Consider the following 22,885-nt stretch of genomic DNA (forward strand, 5'->3'; position numbering starts at 1 on the left):
ATACATTCCAAGACCCCCAATGGATGCCTGAAACTGGACAGTACTGAACCCTATAAATACTCCTTTTTTCCTATACATACATGCCTATGATAAAGTTCAATTTATAAATTAGATACAGTAATATATTAACAACAATGACTAATAATAAAATAAACAATTATGACAATGCCCTGTAATAAAGGTTATGTGCTGTCCTCACCTTGTTGTGATGCTGTGAGGTGATGGGGGCCTGTGTGAGGAGATGGAGGGGGGACATGGGCACTGCTGTAGCATTAGGCTACTGCTCTTGGCCTTCTGACAACGCGAGGATCACCTGATCCTGCAGCCTGGTTGACAGGAGGTAACGGAAACTGCGGGAAGTGTAAAGGGGGGCTACTCTAAAATTGGGGGACAGAAAAAGAAACTGTTGTAGATATTGAAAGCTTCTTCAAGTTAATTTATAAGTGAAGATGGAAATATAAAGAAAGGCTCTGGTAGAGAGAAATGTTTCCTTGAGAGGAGAGGGGAAAAAAATGAGAGTTGAATGTAGAGACATGAGTTGGGGGTGATGGTGATGAAAAGTTGAGAGAGAGAGAGAGATTGGCATGGGATTGCCATACTTTCTTATTACAGACCATAGTTTGCAACAAACTAGATGCTACATTTATAAAATTTCTCCTCGTATAGGCATGATCGCATGCCCCTTGCCACAAATGTCAGGTGAAATTAAGCTTATGCTATTGTGCCCCAGAGCTGAATAGGTTAATTTCTATTAGACATGTAATCAATTTAGTACATTTTATTTAACACTTCTAGAGTGCTTTTACCAATTTCTGACTCTAGTCTATTCTTTACATTGATTTAATTTTACAAATATTTATTGGCTGCCAATTCTTTGGTAAGTTGAACCCATCTGAAAATATAAATCTTTATACTACCCTGGTTATCATCCATACTCATTATTTTATTATTTTGTAAAATAACATTCCAAGTTTAGGGTATTTCTTAAAGAGTAGAGATCAGTTCAAAATAGGAAATCAGAATATTAATCCCTAGGAAATAATGTTTGTTGATTGTTGAGAAATTGAACAAATAGGTTTTCAAGACCTGTTTTCCACACTTTGGGTGCATTTTGCTTGTGTAGATAGCAGCTTGTCTGTTTGTTCAGCCATAGGCAAAAATCAGACAGTAGCAATTAATGCCTCTCTCCAGAGAAAGAATTAGTGTTCTATCTTTCTTAGTCCTGAGAAGAGTAGTTAGTTCTGTGTCTGAAATCCATAATTTATGAACGATATTCACTTACCATTTAATTTAGTGCTTCTCCATTTCTAGTCTTTTTGAACAAATGTATATTGCTTCATCTCAGTGAAGCTTACTTTTTCCAAAGAGTATTTACCAGTACATTATGTGATAGCTAATTATGCATCCTTCTTTAAAAAGCTTATAAAGCTGCTCAACACCATTTGTTATTAGGGAAACACAAATCAAAACCACAGTGAGATACCATTCACAACCACTAGGATCCTCATAAAAACAAGAGACAATAACAAGGATGTGGAGAAATTGGAACCCTCGTACATTGCTGATGAGAATGTCAAATGGTGCAGCTCCTTTAGAAAATGGTTTGACAGTCCTCAAAAAGTTAAACATGAAGTTACCATATGACCCAGCAATTCCACTCCGAGGTATAATATGCAAGAGAATTGAAAACATATGTCCACTGGAAAACTTGTACATGAATGTTCATAGCAGTGTTGTTAATACTAGCCAAAAAGTAGAAACAGTTCAAAGGTCCATCAGCTGATAAGTGGATAAACAGCGTTGGTATATTCATACAATGCACTGTCATTCAGTAATAAAAAGAGATCTTTGATACATGTTACACAGTCATTGAAAACATTATGTTAAGTGAAAGAAAGAAGGCAGACCTAAAAAGCCACATATTGTATGATTCTATTTGTATGACATGTCCAGAATAGGCAAATCCATGAAGATGGAAGGTAGATTAGTGGTTGCCAGGGAATAGAGAGAGTGATGGAGGAGTGGCTACTAATGGGTACAGGAAATTAGATAAGGGGGTAAGTCCATAACTTTGTGAATATACTAAAAACCATTGAACTGTATACTTTAAAAGAGTGAATTTTATAGTATGTTAATTATATTTCACTTAAAAAAAGTGTAACAATTTGTAAAGCAATTTTGATAAGAATGTTTTGTATTGTTGGTATAAATTAGGCTTCAATCCTTCAGAGACCAAGATTCGAACACCTGATGGGAAAGTGTGGCAGGAGGCTGAATTTCAAAACATGAGTAGAGAATTGTATCGAGACTTAGCACTTCACTTTGCAGGTGAGAGTAGAGCTTTCTTAGATTTTGCATATTTTATCATGTATGCTATCTAACATCATATTTAAACATAAAATTGTCACCTAACTAAAGATATTTCCCTTTTTTAACTGCATGGTATACTTAAGTTGTTGTGGTTTCAGTCATAAGGCTCTCTTAGCCTCTAGGCTCTCCTCCAGGATTAAAATTAGTATACATGTCTGATGATACAGAAACTAGGCTATTTTTAACCTGAGGGACTTTTAAAGTCAGGCCTGTCTGATTTGAAGGAAACATAGCTGAGTCTAGTTGAAGTTTATTTCTACTAGACCTCTGAGATCTTTGAGATGGTCAGTAATTTGGCAGGCAGCAGATAAGATGATACGAACAAGAGGGCAAGATGCAGAAAGAAAAACATCAAAGGAAAGGAATACATTTACAGAATTGGAAATAGAAGGGATTTATGAAAGATTAGAAGAGGGAAATAGGAAGATCATATAATAATGTTACTAGTTATTGAACACTTGCTGTGATTGGGGGCAAGGTGCTGCATTCTTAGACTTTTGTATTTTTTTATAGTTGTGGAAATGGAGGCTCACAAAATAATTTTCCCAAGGTTGTATAGGGTAGTTTAGAATTGAAGCCAAGATTCAAAGCCAACCCTGTCTGACTCTAAAGCTCGAGACTACTAAGCCCCAGTGGAGATTTTACTAGTAAATTTTGTGGTATTAAGTGTCCAGTTTTCCTGCTATTATTACTGGAACACTGTATTTAGAATTTTTTCCCTCAGGTGGAAAGGGAGTATAATATAATAGTTAAGAGCAAAGATTGTGGAATCAACTTAAAGTTGAGTCAAATTCTAGCTCTGCCTCTTATTACCTATGTGTACTACCAGTGTTACATAACCCCTCTTCCTTGGTTTTCTCATCTCTAAGATAGGGATAATTAACAGTATTCCTTCATAGGTCAGACTAGTAGAATGATGTACACCAAAGAGTTCTTCAAGAGGTCTATTAAGACTGCCTTCTCGGGGCGCCTGGGTGGCTCAGTCATTTAAGTGTCCAACTCTTGATCTCGGCTCAGGTCATAATCTCAGAGTCATGAGTTTGAGCCCCGCTTTGGGCTCCATGCTGAGTGTGGAACCTGTTTAAAAAAAAAAAAAAAAAATCCTTCTTTCTCATGGTGGTTGAACTCTGTTCTTTTGGCTAGGACTGGCCCATCTATTTGTGTTTTAGATTCCATTTACTCTTGTGTACTTAAGGACATTACTTTGTCCTTATTTCCTTTCTTTTGTGTCATCAAGTTTTCCTTCTCTACAACGGCATGCCCATCAACACACTGATGACGTGCTGTTATCTCAGCCATCATAAAAGAACCCCTCTTTTGGCCCTGCTCTCTTCAGTTATTGCCTTGTTTCTCTCCTATTTACCTTATACTCATCGTCTCCAGGTTTTTTCCTACCTTTCACTCTTGAATCCTTTCTATTTGGTTTTTGCTCCAGCTTCTCTGTGGACTGCTAATTTTAGGGTCATCAATGACTTCCGCATTGCTAGATCCAGTGTTTAATTCTCAGTTGTCATCTTGATCTCTGTGCAACAATTAGACATAATCAGTCACTTCTTTCTTGAAACTTTTTACTTGACATCTAGGATACCTTAAATGTTTGGTTTTCCTTCTGAGTCTAGGTGCTGCTTTTCAGTTGTTGTTTGTTTTTTCCCCCTAATCGGCTCCCTGATATCTAAACAGAGCCATGCCCTGGTCTCAGTACTTGGATCTATCCTTTTTTTTTTCCCTCTTTTCTCTTCCTCTCTCTCTCTTTCTTTTTCTTTTCTCTTCTTTTTCTTCTACTTCTCCTTCTACTACTATTACTAAATTACATACACACTAGGCAAACTCATCTAGTCTCAGGGATTTAAATATTTTCTGTTGCCGATGATTCCCAAATACATGTCTCTAGCCTAGACTTCTCTGAACTCAGAGTCATATCCAGCTACTGACTCCACATCTCCCTTTGGATGTATAATGGGTTTCTCAAATTTAATATATCCAAAATAGAGCTAACTAAATGGGGTCATGATATATCCCTTAAACCTACTCCTCTGATAGTCCCTCCGTCCTATCTTTCTACTTGTTCAGGCCCCAAATCTTTTTTTTTTTTATTTAAATTCAATTAGTTAACATATAATGTATTATTATATAATATTATGTAATAATAATATATAATGTATTATTATTTATTTCAGGGGTGTAGGCCCCAAATCTTGAGTTTTCCTTGATTCCCGTATTTTTCTGAGACCTTATATTTCATATTGTCCAAAATATGTCTAAAAATATAACCACTTTCCCCACCTCTGTCACTACTCCCTAGATCTAAACCACCATGAGTCTCTTGCATGATTATTGCAGTAGCCTTCTCACTGGTCTTCTGCTTCTCCTTCTTCTAATTCATCTTTTCTCATCACAGCTGCTAGAGTAAGCTTGTTAGAATTTAACTTAGATCATATCACTCCCTTGCCCCCAAACTTCCAAAAACATCTCAATCTCATTCTTAGGTGAAAGCTGAAGTTCTTACAGTGACTTATAAAGCCCAACACGATCTGGTCCTCAGTTATGTCTCGGACTCTAGTTCTTAGAATTCTGCTTTTCTCTCTGTTCATTTCACTCACACCGGCCAGCTTGCTGTTTCTCAGGTATGCTCCTGCTTTAGGGCCTTTGACTCACACTTGCACTTTGCCCAGAATGCAGAGCTCTATATGTAGTTTAAGTTTACACTTCTTCAGATCTGTAACTGAGGTTGATTTTTAAGTTTTTATGTGTAGCTAGTCTATTCCCCTAGATTGGAATTTAAAAAATTAGTGACAAGTGATTTATATGTGAAATACCTTGACATTATTTGGGAATATTATACTGAGTATTTTATAAAGTTTTATTCTAGAAGTTCATGAATATCTCAGTTACATAGGAATTTTTAAGTGAAATAGGAATCTATGAAAGTGCTCACCTGTGAGATTCTATAAATGATATGACCCTGGCTTGGAAAGCATTACTTTTATAGCTGCTTCTACTTTGCGAAAGTGAGGTAAATTTCTTGAGGGTTTTCTGAAAACAAAACAAAAATGAAAGACAGAAAATAAAGAATTAGAACCTAACAGTGGGGGTAGTGGTAATCTGTAGACTGTTCCATATGAGGAGTTGGCATTGGTAGCTTATGGGTCACAGAAATAGCCTCAGCGAAGGTTTTTTTCCTCCCTACCTGAATCATATACTTTACAGTGATTTTTCATACTGGGGAGAGGATGAGTGGATGGGTAGGAATCATTATAATATTTACTATAAGTGTTTCTGCTTTTCAGATGATATCTCTATGAAAGAGAAACCTGCTGAAAAAAGTAAAGAGAAGAAAGTGGTCAAGCCAGTACGAAAAGTCCAAAAGGTAACACAGTTTTCAAGTCCAGAAGGCAAAACAGGTTAGTTTTCTCAATATCATGTCCAACCTAAAATTACATAATACTGAAATGGCATTCTATATGGAAATAAATGTTTGTTAACCAAATGGCACATAGAAAAATTCAGTACATTTTATGTATCTTTATTTTATATATGTGTTTTATTGAGGTATAACTGACAGAATAAGATGTACATAGAATGTTAGTTTGATAACTTCTCACATCTGTTATACCCATGAAACCTTATGTTCACCATAATACTGAACACATCTCTCCCCCCCATTTTTATATCATTTTTAATAGAAATGAACTAGATTAAAGATAATGATTTTTATGTAGTGAACTTTTATATATATAAAGGGATTGCTTATAACTGTCACTAAGTCCCTTCACTTAGTCTCACAAGAGAATGAATGTTGCATAAGAAAAGCATGGCAGCCCATACCAATAGTGGTCAGGCCAGACTCTAAATAGGTGAGGACAGGGAAAAAGAGAATTCCCTAGTTTTTTTTTTTTTTTTTTTTTAAAGATTTTATTTATTCGACAGAGAGACACAGAGAGAGAGAGGGAACACAAGCAGGGTGAGTGGGAGGGGGAGAAGCAGGCTTCCTGCAGAGCAGGGAACCCGATGTGGGGCTCGATCCCAGGACCCTGGGAACATGACCTGAGCCGAAGGCAGACGCCTAACGACTGAGCCACCCAGGCGCCCCGAGAATTCCCTAGTTTTATAGTGATTAATACTTCAGGCCCAATTCAGGTTGTGTGGATTTATAGCCTAGTCCTGTCATGTCTAGCTTTGTTCCTTTAGTAAGTTAATTTTAGTGTCCCTTGGTTTCCCCATATGTAAAATGGGAAAGCAGTAGTACTTCTCTCACAGGGTTGTTGTGAAAATTAAAATAGTTAATACCTAAAGGAACTGAGTATTTGACACATGGTAAGCACTCAAATGTTAGGTATGATTTCATTAATAATAATAATTATTTCTGGCTGTCCTGAGAATGGTTATTTAGCTGTCCTATTCATGTTAGTGGGTAATTTGGGCTGAGAGAGTGGAGGAAGTTTGGAATTTGTCACTTTCATTTTGGAGACATTCAGAATCAGTCATTCTTACATTCATTCATTATGTAGATATTTGTGAGCACTTGTTATATGTGAGGCACTGTGCTCTACTAAGCTTAGGCAATACAGTGGTAGGCAGGATACACATGGCCCCTGCCTTCTTGAAACTTATAATCTTGTCAGGAAAACAGTAGATACATAGTTACAATAAAATGTGATGAATGTATCGTAGGGACTTTACAAGGTTTAATGGGAACATGGAGCAGGAGTGATGGGGCACTGGTTTTTAACCAGGTACTTGTTTTTCTGGTCATAGACTAATCTATAGAATGTCAAATAACATACTTTGTGACATTCATTGTTAACTCTAGATGTCAGAATGACCTGGCTATATACAAATAAAAAATAAAAAATTTTAAAAAAGATTTTATTTATTGAGAGAGAGGGAGAGAGCACGAGCTGGGGGGAGGGGCAAAGCAAGGGGAGAGAAAAGCAGACTCCTCGCTGAGCAGGGAACCCAACGTGGGGCTCCATCCCAGGACACTGGGATCATGACCTGAACCAAAGGCAGATGCTTAACTGACTGAGCCACCCAGGCACCCCCAAAAATAAGATTTTATAAGAACATGAATTATTGGAATATAAACTAATTTTTACATGAAAAAATACGACAAAGTGTTATTTTCATGTGGTATTATCTGATATTCTTGCCAGGCATAGTTTGAAATGAAGCATTGAGACCAGTATAACTTGTAAATACTGATCTTGGATTGTATTTATCCAGTTTTGTGTTAGGCTGATTCCCATGTATGCACTGTGAAGTGACTGAGGGACAGAGTCATTAAATGTGCTAAAGCTGTATTAATAGTTTATCTATACTGAAAGTCTTCTTTTTCTACCATCGACTGCACGAGACTATTCCAGAAAGCCAGAATTTAGAAATAACCACACAGCATATTCAGAAGCCAGCATTTATAAATAACTACCCAGTATATTCATGGTTGCCTGCTTTTGATTTGGAAAATTAAGCTGAAATCGAAGAGAAGCCTGTTCTCTCATTTTGCTTAAGAACATAAAGTTTCTTATAAATAGATTCAGCAATAGACTTAAAGCCATTTAAATATTTTAGATAGATCATTTAAGGTTAATAACAAGGTGCAAAAACATAAATAGCACACACAGATTTATAATTTTGTTTCTTTGTACTGGATGTTTTCATTAAAACTGTACTTTCACTTAAACTTTTAAATTGAAGCCTTTTTATCTTTTTTAAAAAAGATTTTATTTATTTATTTGAGAGAGAGAGGGAGCACACAAGCAGGGAGGAGGGAGAGAGGGAGAGAGAGAAGCAGACTCCCTGTTGAGCAGGGAGCCCGATGCCGGGCTCGATCCAGGGACTCCAGGATCATGGCCTGAGCCGAAGGCAGTCGCTTAACCAACTGAGCCACTCAGGCACCCCTGAAGCCTTTTTAAAAGAACTCTAAATACAATAATTATAAATACAATAAAATAGGATCACAGAAATCTTGAAAAATAGAAGAAAACAGAGAACACCACTATCCTCACTTGAAGAACTAGTGTTTTATTTCCTTACAGTAGTTTTAAAATCATAATAGTAGGTGATCATAATCATAACATTTTATCTTTTTCTCTTAGCATCTTACCACAAGAGCATTTCTCTAATTTCTTATGGAAATTATAATTTAAAGTAGCCACACAGTAGTACTCCACCTATGTTGGAGTATGATGGTCTAATTTTAATTTTTTTACAATCTGAAAGTAGTAAATGAAAAGTTTCTCTCTTAGTCAACAGCTATATTTATTGGACCATACTTTTATTTTTATGAACTTTTATAATGAGGGCAATTTAAAATGTTGATGATACTTTTTGATTATCATTGTTTTATTCATAAAAAGGTAATATGTACTTCTGATATGTATCTATAAATATAATGTGAAATTCCCTGTAATACTATCCCCTTCAAAGGTAATCACTGTTAACTGTTACATGTTTTTTCAGATTTTTTTCCTATGCTTAGTTTAAGTCATTTGTTCATTCAGCAAACATATATTTTACTATGTGCCAGGTACTGTTGGTAAACCAAACCCTTACTATAATTAAGACATATTTTTGTTCTGTGCCCAAACTGTTGGATTCAATGTTCTACTTGAGGTTGAGGTTTTGGGAATCGTTAACATTTGGTACTTAACTTGCAAAGCATTTTACACTTATTTGAGGTGTGTGGATAAATCAAAATTTAAACAAACTGCTATTTGATTTTTGGGACATTGTGTTAAAAATTAGATTGTAAACCTTTTGACTTTGGTGTAAGATAAGCATAAGATTAATTACAAAACCTGTATGGTTGACTAGATATACTTGTTAGAGATAAATTTGAAGTTTTAAATTCAACCCAATATGTATGTATATATTTTTTAGGTAGCAGTCGTCTGATAAGTACATCCTCTTGGCGAGATGGACAAAAATTAGTAAAGAAGATCCTGGGGCCTGCACCCAGAGTGGAGCAAAAAGAGAGAAGAACAGCATCAAGTGACAGAAGTGGAAGAGAAAGAACTACTAAATCTGGTGAGTAATTATTAAACTGTTTCAATAATTAAAATTGTTGAGAAGAGCAATTAAAAATTGCTTGTGTAAGTACTTAGAGGAGATGAAAGTACTCTTGAGAATGGTTTTAAGAATTTGGTTTATAATTGTGAATGTGGCTCATAAAAGAAGAAATGTTCTGTTGGGCTTATCTATGGATAATTTCTATATATAGACGTTATGATGACTTTTATTATTTGTTATATTAATTACATTTAGCTGCCATGTGAATAAAAAAGCATCATTTAGAGTTTATTAGACTTTTAGAGACCTTAAGGGAATTAAGTCCAATCTGTCTTATCCGTGTAGACACAAACACAGGCACACATTCACAGTATTGGGTTTTTTATTTGACAGATTAGGAAACAGGCCCCAAGAGAGAAGTGATTTTTCTCAAGGGTATATACATTAAGTGGGTGGCAAAATTTGATCTAGGATCTGCAGCTCTTTGGTTTGACCCTCAAGTGCATTGCTTTTCTCTTTTTGAAGTGTCTTAAATGCTCTTTGAAATAACTAGTTATCATTAACACTAATTTTGGGAAATGAAATGTAAATACCTACAGGCCAGCCTTCCTTTTCAGTAACAAAATTTGCTTCAATTAATTTGAACTTCTAGAATGGATTCAGTAAGAAATCAATTAAAACTATAATTAGGTATATATAGAAGTCAATATATACTTTGCATTTACTCCTCTTCACTCTCCTCTAGCTTGTAAAAACTCACATGCATTCTGTTTCAAATTAACCCACATCAACAAACATTTAGATTATAAAATGATTGTTTTTCTATATATTTAATTTCTTTTCTGTTACTCTTTGGAGAATTGTGGCAGCTTAACATTGTTGGTTTTTAAACACCTGTTTTAGGGGTTTAGGGATGGAGAGAGATAGTAACATTAAATATGTGCATGGGAGAGAAATAGTAACTCTCTATTAATAGTTAAATATTCACGTTAACAGTAAGATCTGTCTTTACTTCAGAAATATTAAAAATGCATTTTTTAAATGCCAAGTAAGTATAGTTCTTTTTAAAGATTGAAATTATTCTCTTCTAAAAAAAAGTTTTTCTTTCCTTCTATAATATTCTTGAAACAATTTCAGAGGATATTTAAATTTGAGTTTAAGATAAAGTGAAATTCTCTAATTTTTTCCTCACTACAATAAATCTTAGGAATGAATATAGGATTTTAATACATCACTAACAGTTCATACTTTGCAGGGGGTCATATTGGAAGAGCAGAATCTGATCCTAGATTGGATGTTTCACATAGACATCTTCCACGAAACTCAGAACGTTCGAGAAGTAGAGCTCGGTGTGAAAATAATACAAAGAAATTAGCTCCATCTCTTCCAGATAATAAACAGGAGGAAAATACTGCCTTAAATAAGGACTTTTTACCTCTTGAAATTCGTGGAATTCTTGATGACCTACAGCTGGATTCTACAGTTCAGGCTGCAAGGCAAGAGACAGGAGAGTTACAGAATCAGAAGTCATCAGCACCAGTACAAGCTCCTAGGAGTCACAGCCCAGTAAAAAGAAAACCTGACAAAATAACAGCTAATGAAGATCCCCCTGTTATTTCTAAAAAGCGCCACTATGACACAGATGAGGTACGACAGTACATTGTTAGACAGCAGGAGGAAAGGAAGAGGAAGCAAAATGAGGAGAAGAAGGCCCAAAAGGAGGCCACTGAGCAGAAGAACAAACGATTACAGGAGCTCTATCGGAAACAGAAAGAAGCCTTTACTAAAGTAAAAAATGTGCCTCCTTCTGAGCCATCAGTAACTAGGCGACTGCAGGATACTTATTCCAAACTGCTACTAGAAAAGACCTTGCTCGAAGAGCCGCCTCATCAACATGTGACACAGGAAACACAGGTAATAGTAGTGCCAGAAATGCAAAAGGAAGTCATTCGTGATTAGAAAAAGCTTATTCGCCATTTTGTTGCCATCATTCCTAATATTCAGGCATATGCTCAGATAATATTTGTAGTAATGTTGACCTTTTCATGAAATTTATTGTATGTGGAGAGTAATTTGATAAACATGATTGAAAACAAGTGCTCAGTTAGCATTTCCTAGAGTGATTGTTGCTGATCTCTATTCCTCTCATCACTGCTATTAGTTACATCCTTGCCTGGTTTTCATTGTATTACTGAGCAGAAAGTTAGATTATGTCAATAAAAGCCTGTTTCTGTGATCTGTGCTGAAATGAGAGAATATCCTACTGTATGTGATAATTTTGTGAGTATTGCTTTTGTTTTTAAGAATAATGTTGAGTATGTACCGTGTACCACAGACTGTTCTAAAGGCTTTATAGGCTAAAGCTTCAGTAAATCCTCATAACCCTGAGAAGGTAAATGCTACTAGTGTTTCCAGTTGAGAAAACTGAGGTTTAGAAAAAGTATTACTTCAAATTATGCAGTTAGTATTAGGTGCCTTTCTTGGATTTCAGATATAATTTTGCTCTTAATTATAATGGCTGCTTAAGGCAACCAAATTTGAACCAGTTTTATTTAAGAGAAAAAGCCCCTACATTTCATGATCTTTCTAAAGTTGAAGTGACTTAGTATTGTCTTATGTACTCCCTGAGTATATCTTTGTGATAGTAGTCACATAAATTTGATGTCCTTTTCTCCTAGACCAGACCAGGGTATCAGCCTTCTGGAGAATCTGACAAAGAAAACAAAGTACAGGAACGTCCCCTAAGTGCATCTTCTAGTAGTGACATGTCTCTGTCAGAACCTCCACAGCCTCTTGCAAGGTAAAAAGGAGAGAATGAAAGATGATTAAGCTTTTTTTCCATGAAATTTAGTATAGTGGTCTATGTGTAGTGAATTTTGTTGACTGACCTTCTACGTGAGCAAGTTGTTTATTTAGAAATCGGTTAATATCTTCTGATAGGTACTTAAGCATGGTGTACAACTATACATATGCAAAAATACCCTCTTCTAAAGAGTAAGGATTAAGTCTTAACTGGATTAACTGAATTTTTGTCTCCCCTGTTACTCTAGCATCAACATAGTGCCTGGCACATAATTGGCATTTTATTTATTTTAAAGATTTTATTTATTTATTTGACAGAGAGAGAGCGAGAGCAGGAACACAAGCAGGGGGAGTGGGAGAGGGAGAAGCAGGCTTCCCGCCAAGCAGGGAGCCCGATGTGGGGCTCCATCCCAGGACCCTGGGACCATGACCTGAGCCGAAGGCAGACGCTTAACGACTGAGCCACCCAGGCACCCCATAATTGGCATTTTAAATACTTGAGTGTAAAGATCTTGGATTTTTACTCAGCAATATCTTTTATATTTATAACTTTCTTTGTATTCCCATTACTACCAGCTTAGTTTGAGCCCTGATAACCTCACACTCTATATTTTGTGGCATAGAATCTATGCACTAGTCTTCCTTCATTCCGTTTTCATAGCATCCCTTCAGTACACAAGACTGTACAATATAACTTCCAGCCAAATCTTGCATGATATGCTTTGCAATTCTCTTATCACTCTGGTTACCCTCCTCCAAATGATTCCTTTGAATTTAATTGGTAAGACTTTACATTTGTCCATACTAGTTTGGTCAAGGTTGTAGCCTGTCCAAATCACTTTGAATCATAATTTGATAATTTTTTGGGTTAGCCATGCCTCCTAGCCTTCTGTCATCTGCAAATTTGATAAGCATATCTTTATGTCATCATCCAAAAAAATGGACAAGACTAAGGACAAAAATCTCATGTTGTTTTTTTATAAGCATCTACTTAATAGTTAACATTGACCTTTCATGTTTTTATAATATCCCTTAATATACACAGTGTCCATGGTCTGGAAACATGTTATTTATATAATGTCATCTGGGACATCTTTATTCTGTTTTTAGACTTTATGGACACCCTACTCTGTGTTGTATATTTATAATTGGTATTCATAGTTTTGCAACAATACTCATTGATGTTCATTAATTTTTTTAAATTGAGATTATAATGATCTCATTTCTTCAGTATGTACAATGTTAAACATAAACATTTATTAAATATTTGTTGATTAGAATAATGAATATCATGCCAATGTTAGTATTTAGCAATCTTAAGCATTTCTCTTTATATAACATTTTTTTTAATTTTAATTTTTTTTTAAGATTTTTATTTGGGGGAGAGAGCGAGCATGAGCGAGAAAGCACAAGCAGGGGGAGGGGCAGAGAGAGAGGGAGAAGCAGGCTTGCTGCTGAGCAGGGAGCCCGCGTATGCAGATCTTGAACTCAGGACCCTGGGATCATGACCTGAGCCAAAGGCAGACGCTTAACTGACTGAGCCACCAGGCACCCCTGTATAACATTATTTTTAGAGGAACGGGTAGAGCCAATGTTGTAAAGAATTTTGTTTACCGAGTTTTAAAGGTTATGAAGCCTTCTCTTTAATTAATAGTTTAAAAATATGTGTTAGTTGAAGAAAGCAGTTGGCATGATAACATTCCATTTTTATGAAAATAAAAATGCAAAACATCACACACATAGAAAAATGTTTTGGAAAGTTATAATTCTAAATGAAATATTAGTAGTGCCACTTTCTCATTGTTTAGCTATGAGTGATCTTTATCTTTTTTTATCCTCTTTGCCTGTCCTTTTTTTTCCAGTGGTTGAGTGTGCATTACTCTTATGAGAAAAAAAAAGTTAAAAAAACTGGTGGCTTAGTCATGAGTTACTGTGTTAACTAACATACTATGACTCTCATTTCCAGAAGGGACTTGATGGAACCTACATGGATGCAGCCTGACAGATTGAGCCCACGAGTCCAGAATTCTCAACCACAGCCTCTTGTTGGAACAGCTGGAAATTTACTCTCCCATCTCTTGAGTCTAGAGCATGTAGGAATTTTGCATAAGGATTTTGAATCTTTCTTACCAACAAGAAAGAATCATACTGTGGCCTCAGGGCCACTAACTTTTACACCTCAACCATATCTGACCTCACCAGCTGCTCATCCAGATGCCTTGTTAAAACCTAGTGCCAGCCAATATAAGAGTAAACTGGATCGTATTGAAGCCTTGAAAGCAACAGCTGCTTCTTTGTCCAGCAGGATTGAAAGTGAAGCCAAGAAATTAGCTGGGGCTAACATAAACTATGGGTCAGTCTGGAACGCTGAGTATGATATACAGCAAACACCCCAAGAAGAGGGACCGTGGACCAAGGCTATAAGTCCACCTGTGAAAGAAGATACTGAAGATGTTTTCTCCGCCCGAATTCAAAAGATGATGGGAACCTGTGTATCTCATGCAACTTTTGATGAGGATCTTCCTGGTGTAGGCAACCTCAGTGAATTTAAAAAGCTTCCTGAGGTGATAAGACCTCATAGTGCCATATCAAGGTTCAGAATGAGATCCCCTGGTCCCAAACCAGAAGGGCTCCTGGCACAGTTGTGTAAGAGGCAGACTGACTCTTCCAGCTCTGATATGCAAGCTTCTCAAGACAAAGCCAAATTGTCTCTTGGTTCCAGTACAGATTCAGTCAGCGAAGGGCCTCTTCTTAGTGAGGGGAGTCTTTCTGAAGAAGAGGGAGGCCAAGATGGACAGCCCACGTTGAAGGTAGCAGAAATCTTAAAGGAAAAGGAATTTTGTGCTGGAGAAAGAAATGGTTATGAACCCATAAAAGAGTTTCAGAAGGAAGCTGAAAAATTCTTGCCACTTTTTGGGCACATAGGTGGTACACAAAGCAAAGGACCATGGGAAGAATTGGCAAAGGGAAGTCCACATAGTGTCATTAATATTTTTACAAAGTCGTATCAGTTGTATGGAAAAGGTGAGAAAAATAAGTAAGCCTTGTGCTATTTGTATGTTATCTTAAGATAAATCATTTAATAATTCTGTACAAGGTAAAACTTAAGTACAAATTTTCATTTGTTCATTTATGAGGATAATAGAGACTTACCTAAATTAATCTAAATTATCTGTAAGCTTCAACTAAAGTAGTGCAATTTCATTGTTAAAATTTCATTTTTTGTTGTTATTGTCATGAACCAATAATTGATTGGTAGTTGTAGAAATTTTGGTCTAATTTAGAGAAATTCATTTGTGGTGTTCAGGATTTGTGTGTACCAAGTGTATGCTAGATTTTCTGTGACCATAGTTATGTGTTTAGATAGAAAATAAGTATATTAATACAGTGATTTGTGAGTCATTGGGAATATAGTGGTCAAGAATCGAGAGGGGCAACTGTAGTAACATTCTAATATGGAAACTATTAGTGCTTGTTAGAACTAATTTTAAAAATAGACTTTGCTCTTGATCTTGGGGTTTTGAGTTTGAGCCCCACGTTGGGTTTAGAGATTACTTAAACTGAAAAAAGAAACAGACTTTGGACAGAAATGTAACTACATTTATTTGGTCATGAAACAACTGACTTCTAAAGTTTCTTATCTCTGAAATCCTGCAGCATGATTTTCCTTTTCTATGATAAACTCAGTTCCTTCAAGTCCCTTTCTCTTTTCTTCCTACTCTAGGTAGATTCTACCCATTTTATGCTAACATAACTTTAGAATTTCCAGGTTGGAGAATGAGGCTGACCCTTCAGTCAGCTATCCATATGCTGTGGTTTTTTATTTCCCTTCTACATAGTGAACAACTTACTTGATAAATGAATTGATTTCATCTGTTCATCTTATGCTTAAACAGTGCATTTTCCTAGAATTCATATTTAGCTACTTTGTTATGATCTTGTGCACACCTATACATGCCATCAATCTCTTTTGTTAACACTTATTCCTAGAGGTGGTAATTTTAAAGTTTTTTTTGGTGAAAGCAAAGTGCTTTTAAATCAACACCCTTATTTTTTTTTTGCAAGAGAATTGTGTTTTTTTCTTAAATTGTATTAGATTTTCATTAAGATTTTATAATTATACTGAAATACTTTGAGTTGAAATGATGTGTTATCCAGGATTTGCTTCAAAATAGTCTGGGAGGGGAGTGAGAAATGGGGAGAATAGGAAATTTAGTTGAAACTAGATTGGTCATGTATTCATAATTGTTAAAGCAGGGTGGTGGGTACCTTGGTTTCATTATGCTATTTTCTCTACTTTGTTGTATGTTTGAAAATTTCCTAATAAAAAGTTAAAAATGTATTGTTAGATATAAAGATAGATTGAAAAGAAGCACTAATAAAGCAAACTAAAAAGTTCCTAAATCCATGTTGTTAATCCGCATGTTGTGGAATGCTTTGCTTGTAGTTTTTAAATTTTTGTTTTAAAGCACATTTCAACGACTTACTTTTGACAGGGTTTGAAGATAGGTTGGAAAGAGGAACCTCAGCATCGCGTCCTTTAAATGTCATTACAACCCCTCTAAGCAGTGTTTCTTATGAAGATGATTTTGTCTCCTCTCCAGGGAGTGGGACTTTGACAGAAAGAAAATCAGCTCTTGAACCTAAGTAAGAATATGTTGACAATATGGGATAAAATCCAAAGAGTGAGAAAAATTTATGGTGTGACTATGAGTCAGTTTGTTTAAAGATACATGTAGAGTCTGCATAGCATAGAGATTATTAAGAGCATGGGCTCTGGATCCAGACTGTCTGGGTTTAAATCCTGGCTCTCCTGATATTAGTTGTTTGCCTTCAGGCATATTTACTTAACCCCCTGTGCTTCAGTTTCCGTCTTTGTAAAATGGGGAAAATAATCGTACCTGCCTCAGAGTGTTATGAATATTCAGTGAAATACAAAGTACTTAGAACAGGGCCTGGCGCACAATAAGCAGAAAATACATTGTTAAGTCAATCTGTGAATTCCTAGTAGAGGATGGTATTGGGCAAGTCTCCCATGGTATACTAATATAAGAAGATTAAGTAATGGTTTTCTGTGATAGAATCAAGGATGACCAGATAGATCCTTGACTCCATGATCCCAAGTAAATCAATACATTTTTTTTCTAATTGGGAGAACATCTAAACTTTTGCAAGGCTTTGAAAAATAACAATATTACAATATTAATATTTATTGGACACAGTGTGCAAGGCACTGAGAGGACTGAGGGGGTTTTGCTTGTATTAACTCATTCTTAAAATAGCCTGATGTGATAAGTATTTTTGTTACTGTTCCTACTTCAGAGAGGACACTGAAGCATCCAGGTTATGTTACTTGTACAAAGTCATACAGTAAGTGAATCAGACTTTGCCAGAGAGAATTTCCTACCTAAATTTTGTTACCATATAAAGTAATCTGTAATTACTCACATTCAATATAATTTGCTTCACAAATTACAAATTATAGTCCACATAAAATTATTGGGTGATCTTTTGAAAATTAGTTCTATCTGATTAAACTTATGAAAATAAGTATTACTAAAATTAAAGTGGGCAAAGTAGAGTTTTAACTTTTGAACTCTAAAGAAAAGATTAAATTTTTAAAACAAAACTTAAAAAGATTTAATTGTGACATTTAATATCATCAATCAAGATGATTTATTGCATTTTATTTCTAGGTTGAACATATTGGGAGGAAAATAATTATAACATATTAAATGATGAATTTGAATGGAAATTGGGACCACATTTTCCATTATCCAACATTATATTTTTTCTTTTATGTGTCTGAATTATCCATTTTTTATTAGTTTCACTTTAGTAGACAACTCCCGTAGATTTTTCTCAATAATAAATTGAGCCATAGGGAACAATCCAAGCTTATGATAGTAAGAAAACCAAAAAGGAAAAGTAGAAACCATCTTCAATTATAGTTATATTCTCCTTGTGATTAAATAGATTTTAAAATATCCATAGTTTTAGCTGTGTTTTAAGACTTTTTATTTTGTTCTTTAACCACTGTTGCTTGTTCTTTGACAGTATTAGTGGTAGCAATTTGGGCGTTCAGGAGGACCATTCTAGCAGAAAGTCTGCCTACGATCTGTCCTCTGTGGATGTTACCTCCCAGCATTCGTCAGGAACCCAGTCTGCTGCATCGTCTCGTTCATCTACTTCTTCTAAAGGGAAGAAAGGAAAAAAAGAAAAGATAGACTGTAAGTGGAATTCTACATGGTGACTTTTTCTCTTACCAATCGTTTTGTGGTAGTGATCTAAAGTTATAATTTGATTCCATAAGAAGTTAGATTTATTTCTTTATGATAAAATGTGATTAGTTTTCATATTTATTTGTCATTACAGCAATACCTTTTTGATATATAACAGTGTAAATCCTTTGCTTAAACAAAAGGAATACATTTGCAATGATAAAAAATTAAGGATTATAGATAAACAATTGTAAAAGAAGGGGGCGCCTGGGTGGCTCAGTCATTAAGCGTCTGCCTTCAGCTCAGGTCATGATCCCAGGATCCTGGGATCGAGCCCCGCATCGGGCTCCCTGCTCTGCAGGAAGCCTGCTTCTCCCTCTCCCACTCCCCCTGCTTGTGTTCCCTCTCTCGCTGTGTCTCTCTCTGTCAAATAAATAAAATCTTTAAAAAAAAAAAAAAAAAACAATTATAAAAGAAGTATTAGTCCCCATTGATCCCTCTGCTCAGAGATAAACTATTAACATTTTTGGTGCCTGTTTTTCCAATGTATACATAAAACCATGTACAACCACACACCCCTTTATTTAAAAAACAGAAATGAAATCATTTAGTTTTGCAACTGCTTTTAAAATAACTTTAGGGGCGCCTGGATGGCTCAGTCGTTAAACATCTGCCTTTGGCTTGGGTCATGATACCAGGGTCCTGGGATCGAGCCCTGCATCGGGCTCCCTGCTCGGCGGGAGGCCTGCTTCTCCCTCTCCCACTCCCCCTGCTTGTGTTCCCTCTCTCGCTGTATCTCTCTCTGTCAAATTAAAAAAAAAAAAAAAAATCTTAAAAAAAATAAACTTTAGAGTATATCTGGTACATCTCAAGCATAATTAAAAGTACTCAAATTTCTTTATCTCTAAAATAAAGATGATATCAATAAATGGTATCAGTAGATGTTTCATATGGTAATTTTGGAAGCTTATGTGAAATTAACAGATAAAATGTATATGTTCCAGTACTTGGCCACAGTACCTGGCCTTTGGCACTCTAAGTATTTTTGAGTGATTGAGGAGAACATCTATCAGTCCCTTCAGTTCTACTCTTGGCTATAATTTGCTCTGTAAGCCTAGAGGTAAGAAGATAGAGTAATTAGGAAAAGCCTCTTAGACTCACAGGATGGCCCCTAGGGAATGATTTTGCTCCCAAAATTGTTTTTTGTTTTGTTTTCTTTTTTTTTAAGATTTGATTTATTTGACAGAGACACAGCGAGAGCGAGAACACAAGCAGGGGGAGTGGGAGAGGGAGAAGCAGCCTCCCGCAGAGCAGGGAGCCCGACATGGGGCTCGATCCAAGGACCCTGGGATCATGACCTGAGCCGAAGGCAGACGCTTAATTACTGAGCCACCCAGGTGCCCCCAAAGTTGTTTTTCCTAATTGCAAAAATTGTTCATTAACTTAGCAAACCACAGGGGGAGGAGAAATCAGTAAAAAAAACCCAGAAAACTATTTAAAAATTAAAATCACCTATAATCCCTTTACTTGAAGATAACCAATGCTAATGTTTTTTTAAACTTTGTTTTATTTTAACAATTGTGGTAAAATACACATAACATAAACTTTATCATCTTAATCATTTTCAAGTGTACAGTTCAGTGTCATTAAAACACATTGACATTGCTGTGCAACCATCACTGCCATCCACCTCCAGAACCTTTGCATCATCCCATACTGAAACTCGGTATTCATTGAACAGTAACTCCTCCTTCCTCCCATTCCCCAGCCCCTGCAAACCACTATTGTGCTTTCTGTCTATGAATTTGACTACTCTAGATACTTCCAGATGCCACATAGTGGCATCATACAACATTTTTCCTTTAGTTTGGCTTAGTAGCATGTTTTCAAGTTTCATCTGTGTGGTGGCTTGCATGAGAATGTCCTTTTTGAGGCTGAATAATATTCCATTGTAGGTATACACAACATTTTGTTTATCCATTCATTATTTGATGGACATTCTGGTTATTTCCACCTTTGGGCTATTGTGAATATGTTGCCATAAACATTGGTTTATCTCCCAAATAACTGTTGGGAGTCCCTGCTTTCAAGTTTTTTGTGTATATCGCCAGGTAGGGATTTGTTGGATCAAATGGTATATCTATGTTTAACTTTTTGAGGAAATGGCATACTGTTTTCCTTTGTGGCTGTGGCAGTTTACGTTTCTGCCGGTAACGCACACAGGCTCCAACTTCTTCACATCCACGCTAACACTTTTTTCTTTCTTTTTTTTTTTTTTTTAAGTAGTAGATATTCTGATGGGTGTGAAATGTTAAGATTTTTAGTAAGTATCCTTCCAGATAATTGTAGGCATATATAAATAGGAAATGTTACATGTAAGGGACCGCATTTGTTTACATGCTCTTTTGTTCTGTCAGTGGGTTATAGATCTCTTTCTCTGTCAGTAAATATGGATAACCCTTGTTATGACTATCCAGTGTTTTATTATTTTAATATATTATAATTTATTTAGCAAATTGTTAGACATTTAGGCTACTCTATTTCTTTTTCCTATTATGAGCACTGCTGCATTGAATATCCTTATAAATGTATCTTTATGCATTAATCTGGTTCTTTCCTTTAAGGTAAAATTCTAGAAGTGAGGTAATGGGGCAAAGAGTATGTCATGTTTAGAATTTGGGTACATTTTGCCAAATAACCCCTTAGAAAGCTAATGCCACTTTATACTCCCAATATGAGAGTGCTAGGGAGAAATTATTGCTTAATCATTAACCTAGTATAACTCTCTTGCAGATTGTTCTGAAAGTTTTTGGTGGGAATTAGACATCATTCCACCAGCACTTCCCAATATCTGTCTTTTCTTGTGAAATACTGTTTCAGTTGGATAAGCTGTTTCATAAGTGTTCTGAGTATAAAAGAGCTCCATGGTTCCATAAATTTGGGAAATGGTTTTAGAGTGAGACAGGCTTCTTTCCTACAGGATTTATCAATACTCCTGATATACTAACATGCATTATTTATTTTAGGATGAGGATGAGGCTGTAGTATGAAGTATTTTCCAAATTTATTTGACCACAGAATCATTTCTTCCATCAGCATGTTAAGGCATTTGAATTCAGCTGAACATATTTTGGGAAATGCTGAACTTACTCAGTTCTTTTAGTTTGCAGTTGTTTTGCATTGTTTTTTTAGTGTCTCACCTAAGGTTACCAACTAGTTATTGGTAAAGCCTGGATCATGACTTCTGACTCCCAAATCCAGTTTACCTACTACTATAATATACTGTAAACAACTTAAAATATCATGATATATTGGATATATGAGTATAAGCAATATGATTCAGTACAGGTTTTTAAAAATTGTTATCTGAAACATAATTAGATGAAGTACAGGTAGTGTTTTGTGGCTTTCTGTTTCCCTGATCCCCTCTCACAAGGCCTTAAAAAACTCTGTATCGTACTTGATACAGCATTATCTAAAACTTAGTTTCTCCTTTATCCCCAAGTTCTAAAGTTAGTGTCGTTTTTTGTTGTATATGCTCCATCTGGTGGTGAGAAATAGTGTCTGCCTGCTCTGTACAAAAACTTCCCACGTGATTGCAAGTGGTTGGTAGATTAAAGTGGTAATTATAAGAAAAATTCTTTTATCTTAATGTAATTTAAAACCTATAAATACAATCTTTTATTTATTTTTTTAAAGATTTTATTTATTTATTTATTTGTTTGCTTATTTATTTAAGAGAGAGGGAGAGCGTGAGCATAAGCATGAGCCGAGGGAGAGGCAGAGGAAGAAAGAGAGAAGCAGACTCAGCTGAGCAGGGAGACCAATGTGGGGCTCGATTCCCAAGACCCTGGGGTCATGACCTGAGCTAAAGGCAGATGCTTAACAGACTGATCCACCCCAGCGCCCCTCATTTGGCAATCTTTTAAAGTAGGGGCACATATTTCCTTTGTGTATGGGTCCCTTGGTTGGAGTTTAGGTCTTTCTTGCATAGACCTTTGTATTGTCTACAATTTCTCGTTGTTTGAAATCAAGAGCAATTTTTAAATTGTGTATTTATTTTCAAAGGTTAATATTAAATGAGTAAAGAAACGCATTTTTATTATGAAAAAATTAGAGATATCCAGTATTAACAACTTGCTTTTAGTCTAGGGATTACAAATAGATTTTAGATTATAGGGTCCATTCAAACTGATTGATAATCCTTTAGATTATTTGTGTGTCTCCCCCCAACACCCCCCCTGTTGTGGTAATGCATTCAGCATATCTGATTCACGGTACACATCTTTACATAGCTTCCTAGGATGAATTACTATGAATGAGATGAAATTTCTGATTCAAAGGGGATCAAAAATTATTTTCATGCATATTGTAAGTTGTTCTCCAGGAAGAATATATCCGTTTGCACTCCCATGAAAACAATGTATGAGTATCCTTTTCTGTGTGTGCTGAATAACACTCAAGGCTTTATTATTTTAAAAATA

At 35.7% G+C, this 22,885-nt stretch overlaps 1 protein-coding gene across 4 annotated transcripts in view; it reads left to right on the forward strand.

The window, feature by feature from the left end:
• Positions 1–22,885, forward strand: part of CEP350 (centrosomal protein 350) — a 153,634-nt gene that overhangs the window by 37,514 nt on the left and 93,235 nt on the right. For all 4 annotated transcript variants that reach the window (XM_045877234.3, XM_045877235.3, XM_064594184.1 and 1 more), the window contains 8 exons: positions 2,215–2,328; positions 5,658–5,771; positions 9,250–9,396; positions 10,634–11,292; positions 12,057–12,178; positions 14,147–15,204; positions 16,677–16,827; positions 18,238–18,410. In XM_045877234.3, coding sequence (XP_045733190.1) covers positions 2,215–2,328; positions 5,658–5,771; positions 9,250–9,396; positions 10,634–11,292; positions 12,057–12,178; positions 14,147–15,204; positions 16,677–16,827; positions 18,238–18,410 — 2,538 coding nt within the window. The remainder of the gene's footprint in view (positions 1–2,214; positions 2,329–5,657; positions 5,772–9,249; positions 9,397–10,633; positions 11,293–12,056; positions 12,179–14,146; positions 15,205–16,676; positions 16,828–18,237; positions 18,411–22,885) is intronic.

This window comes from Mirounga angustirostris, unplaced genomic scaffold (assembly GCF_029215605.1).
Source record: "Mirounga angustirostris isolate CCGP_5_RB_7025 unplaced genomic scaffold, mMirAng1.0.hap1 SCAF_6, whole genome shotgun sequence".
NCBI classification, from domain to species: domain Eukaryota; kingdom Metazoa; phylum Chordata; class Mammalia; order Carnivora; family Phocidae; genus Mirounga; species Mirounga angustirostris.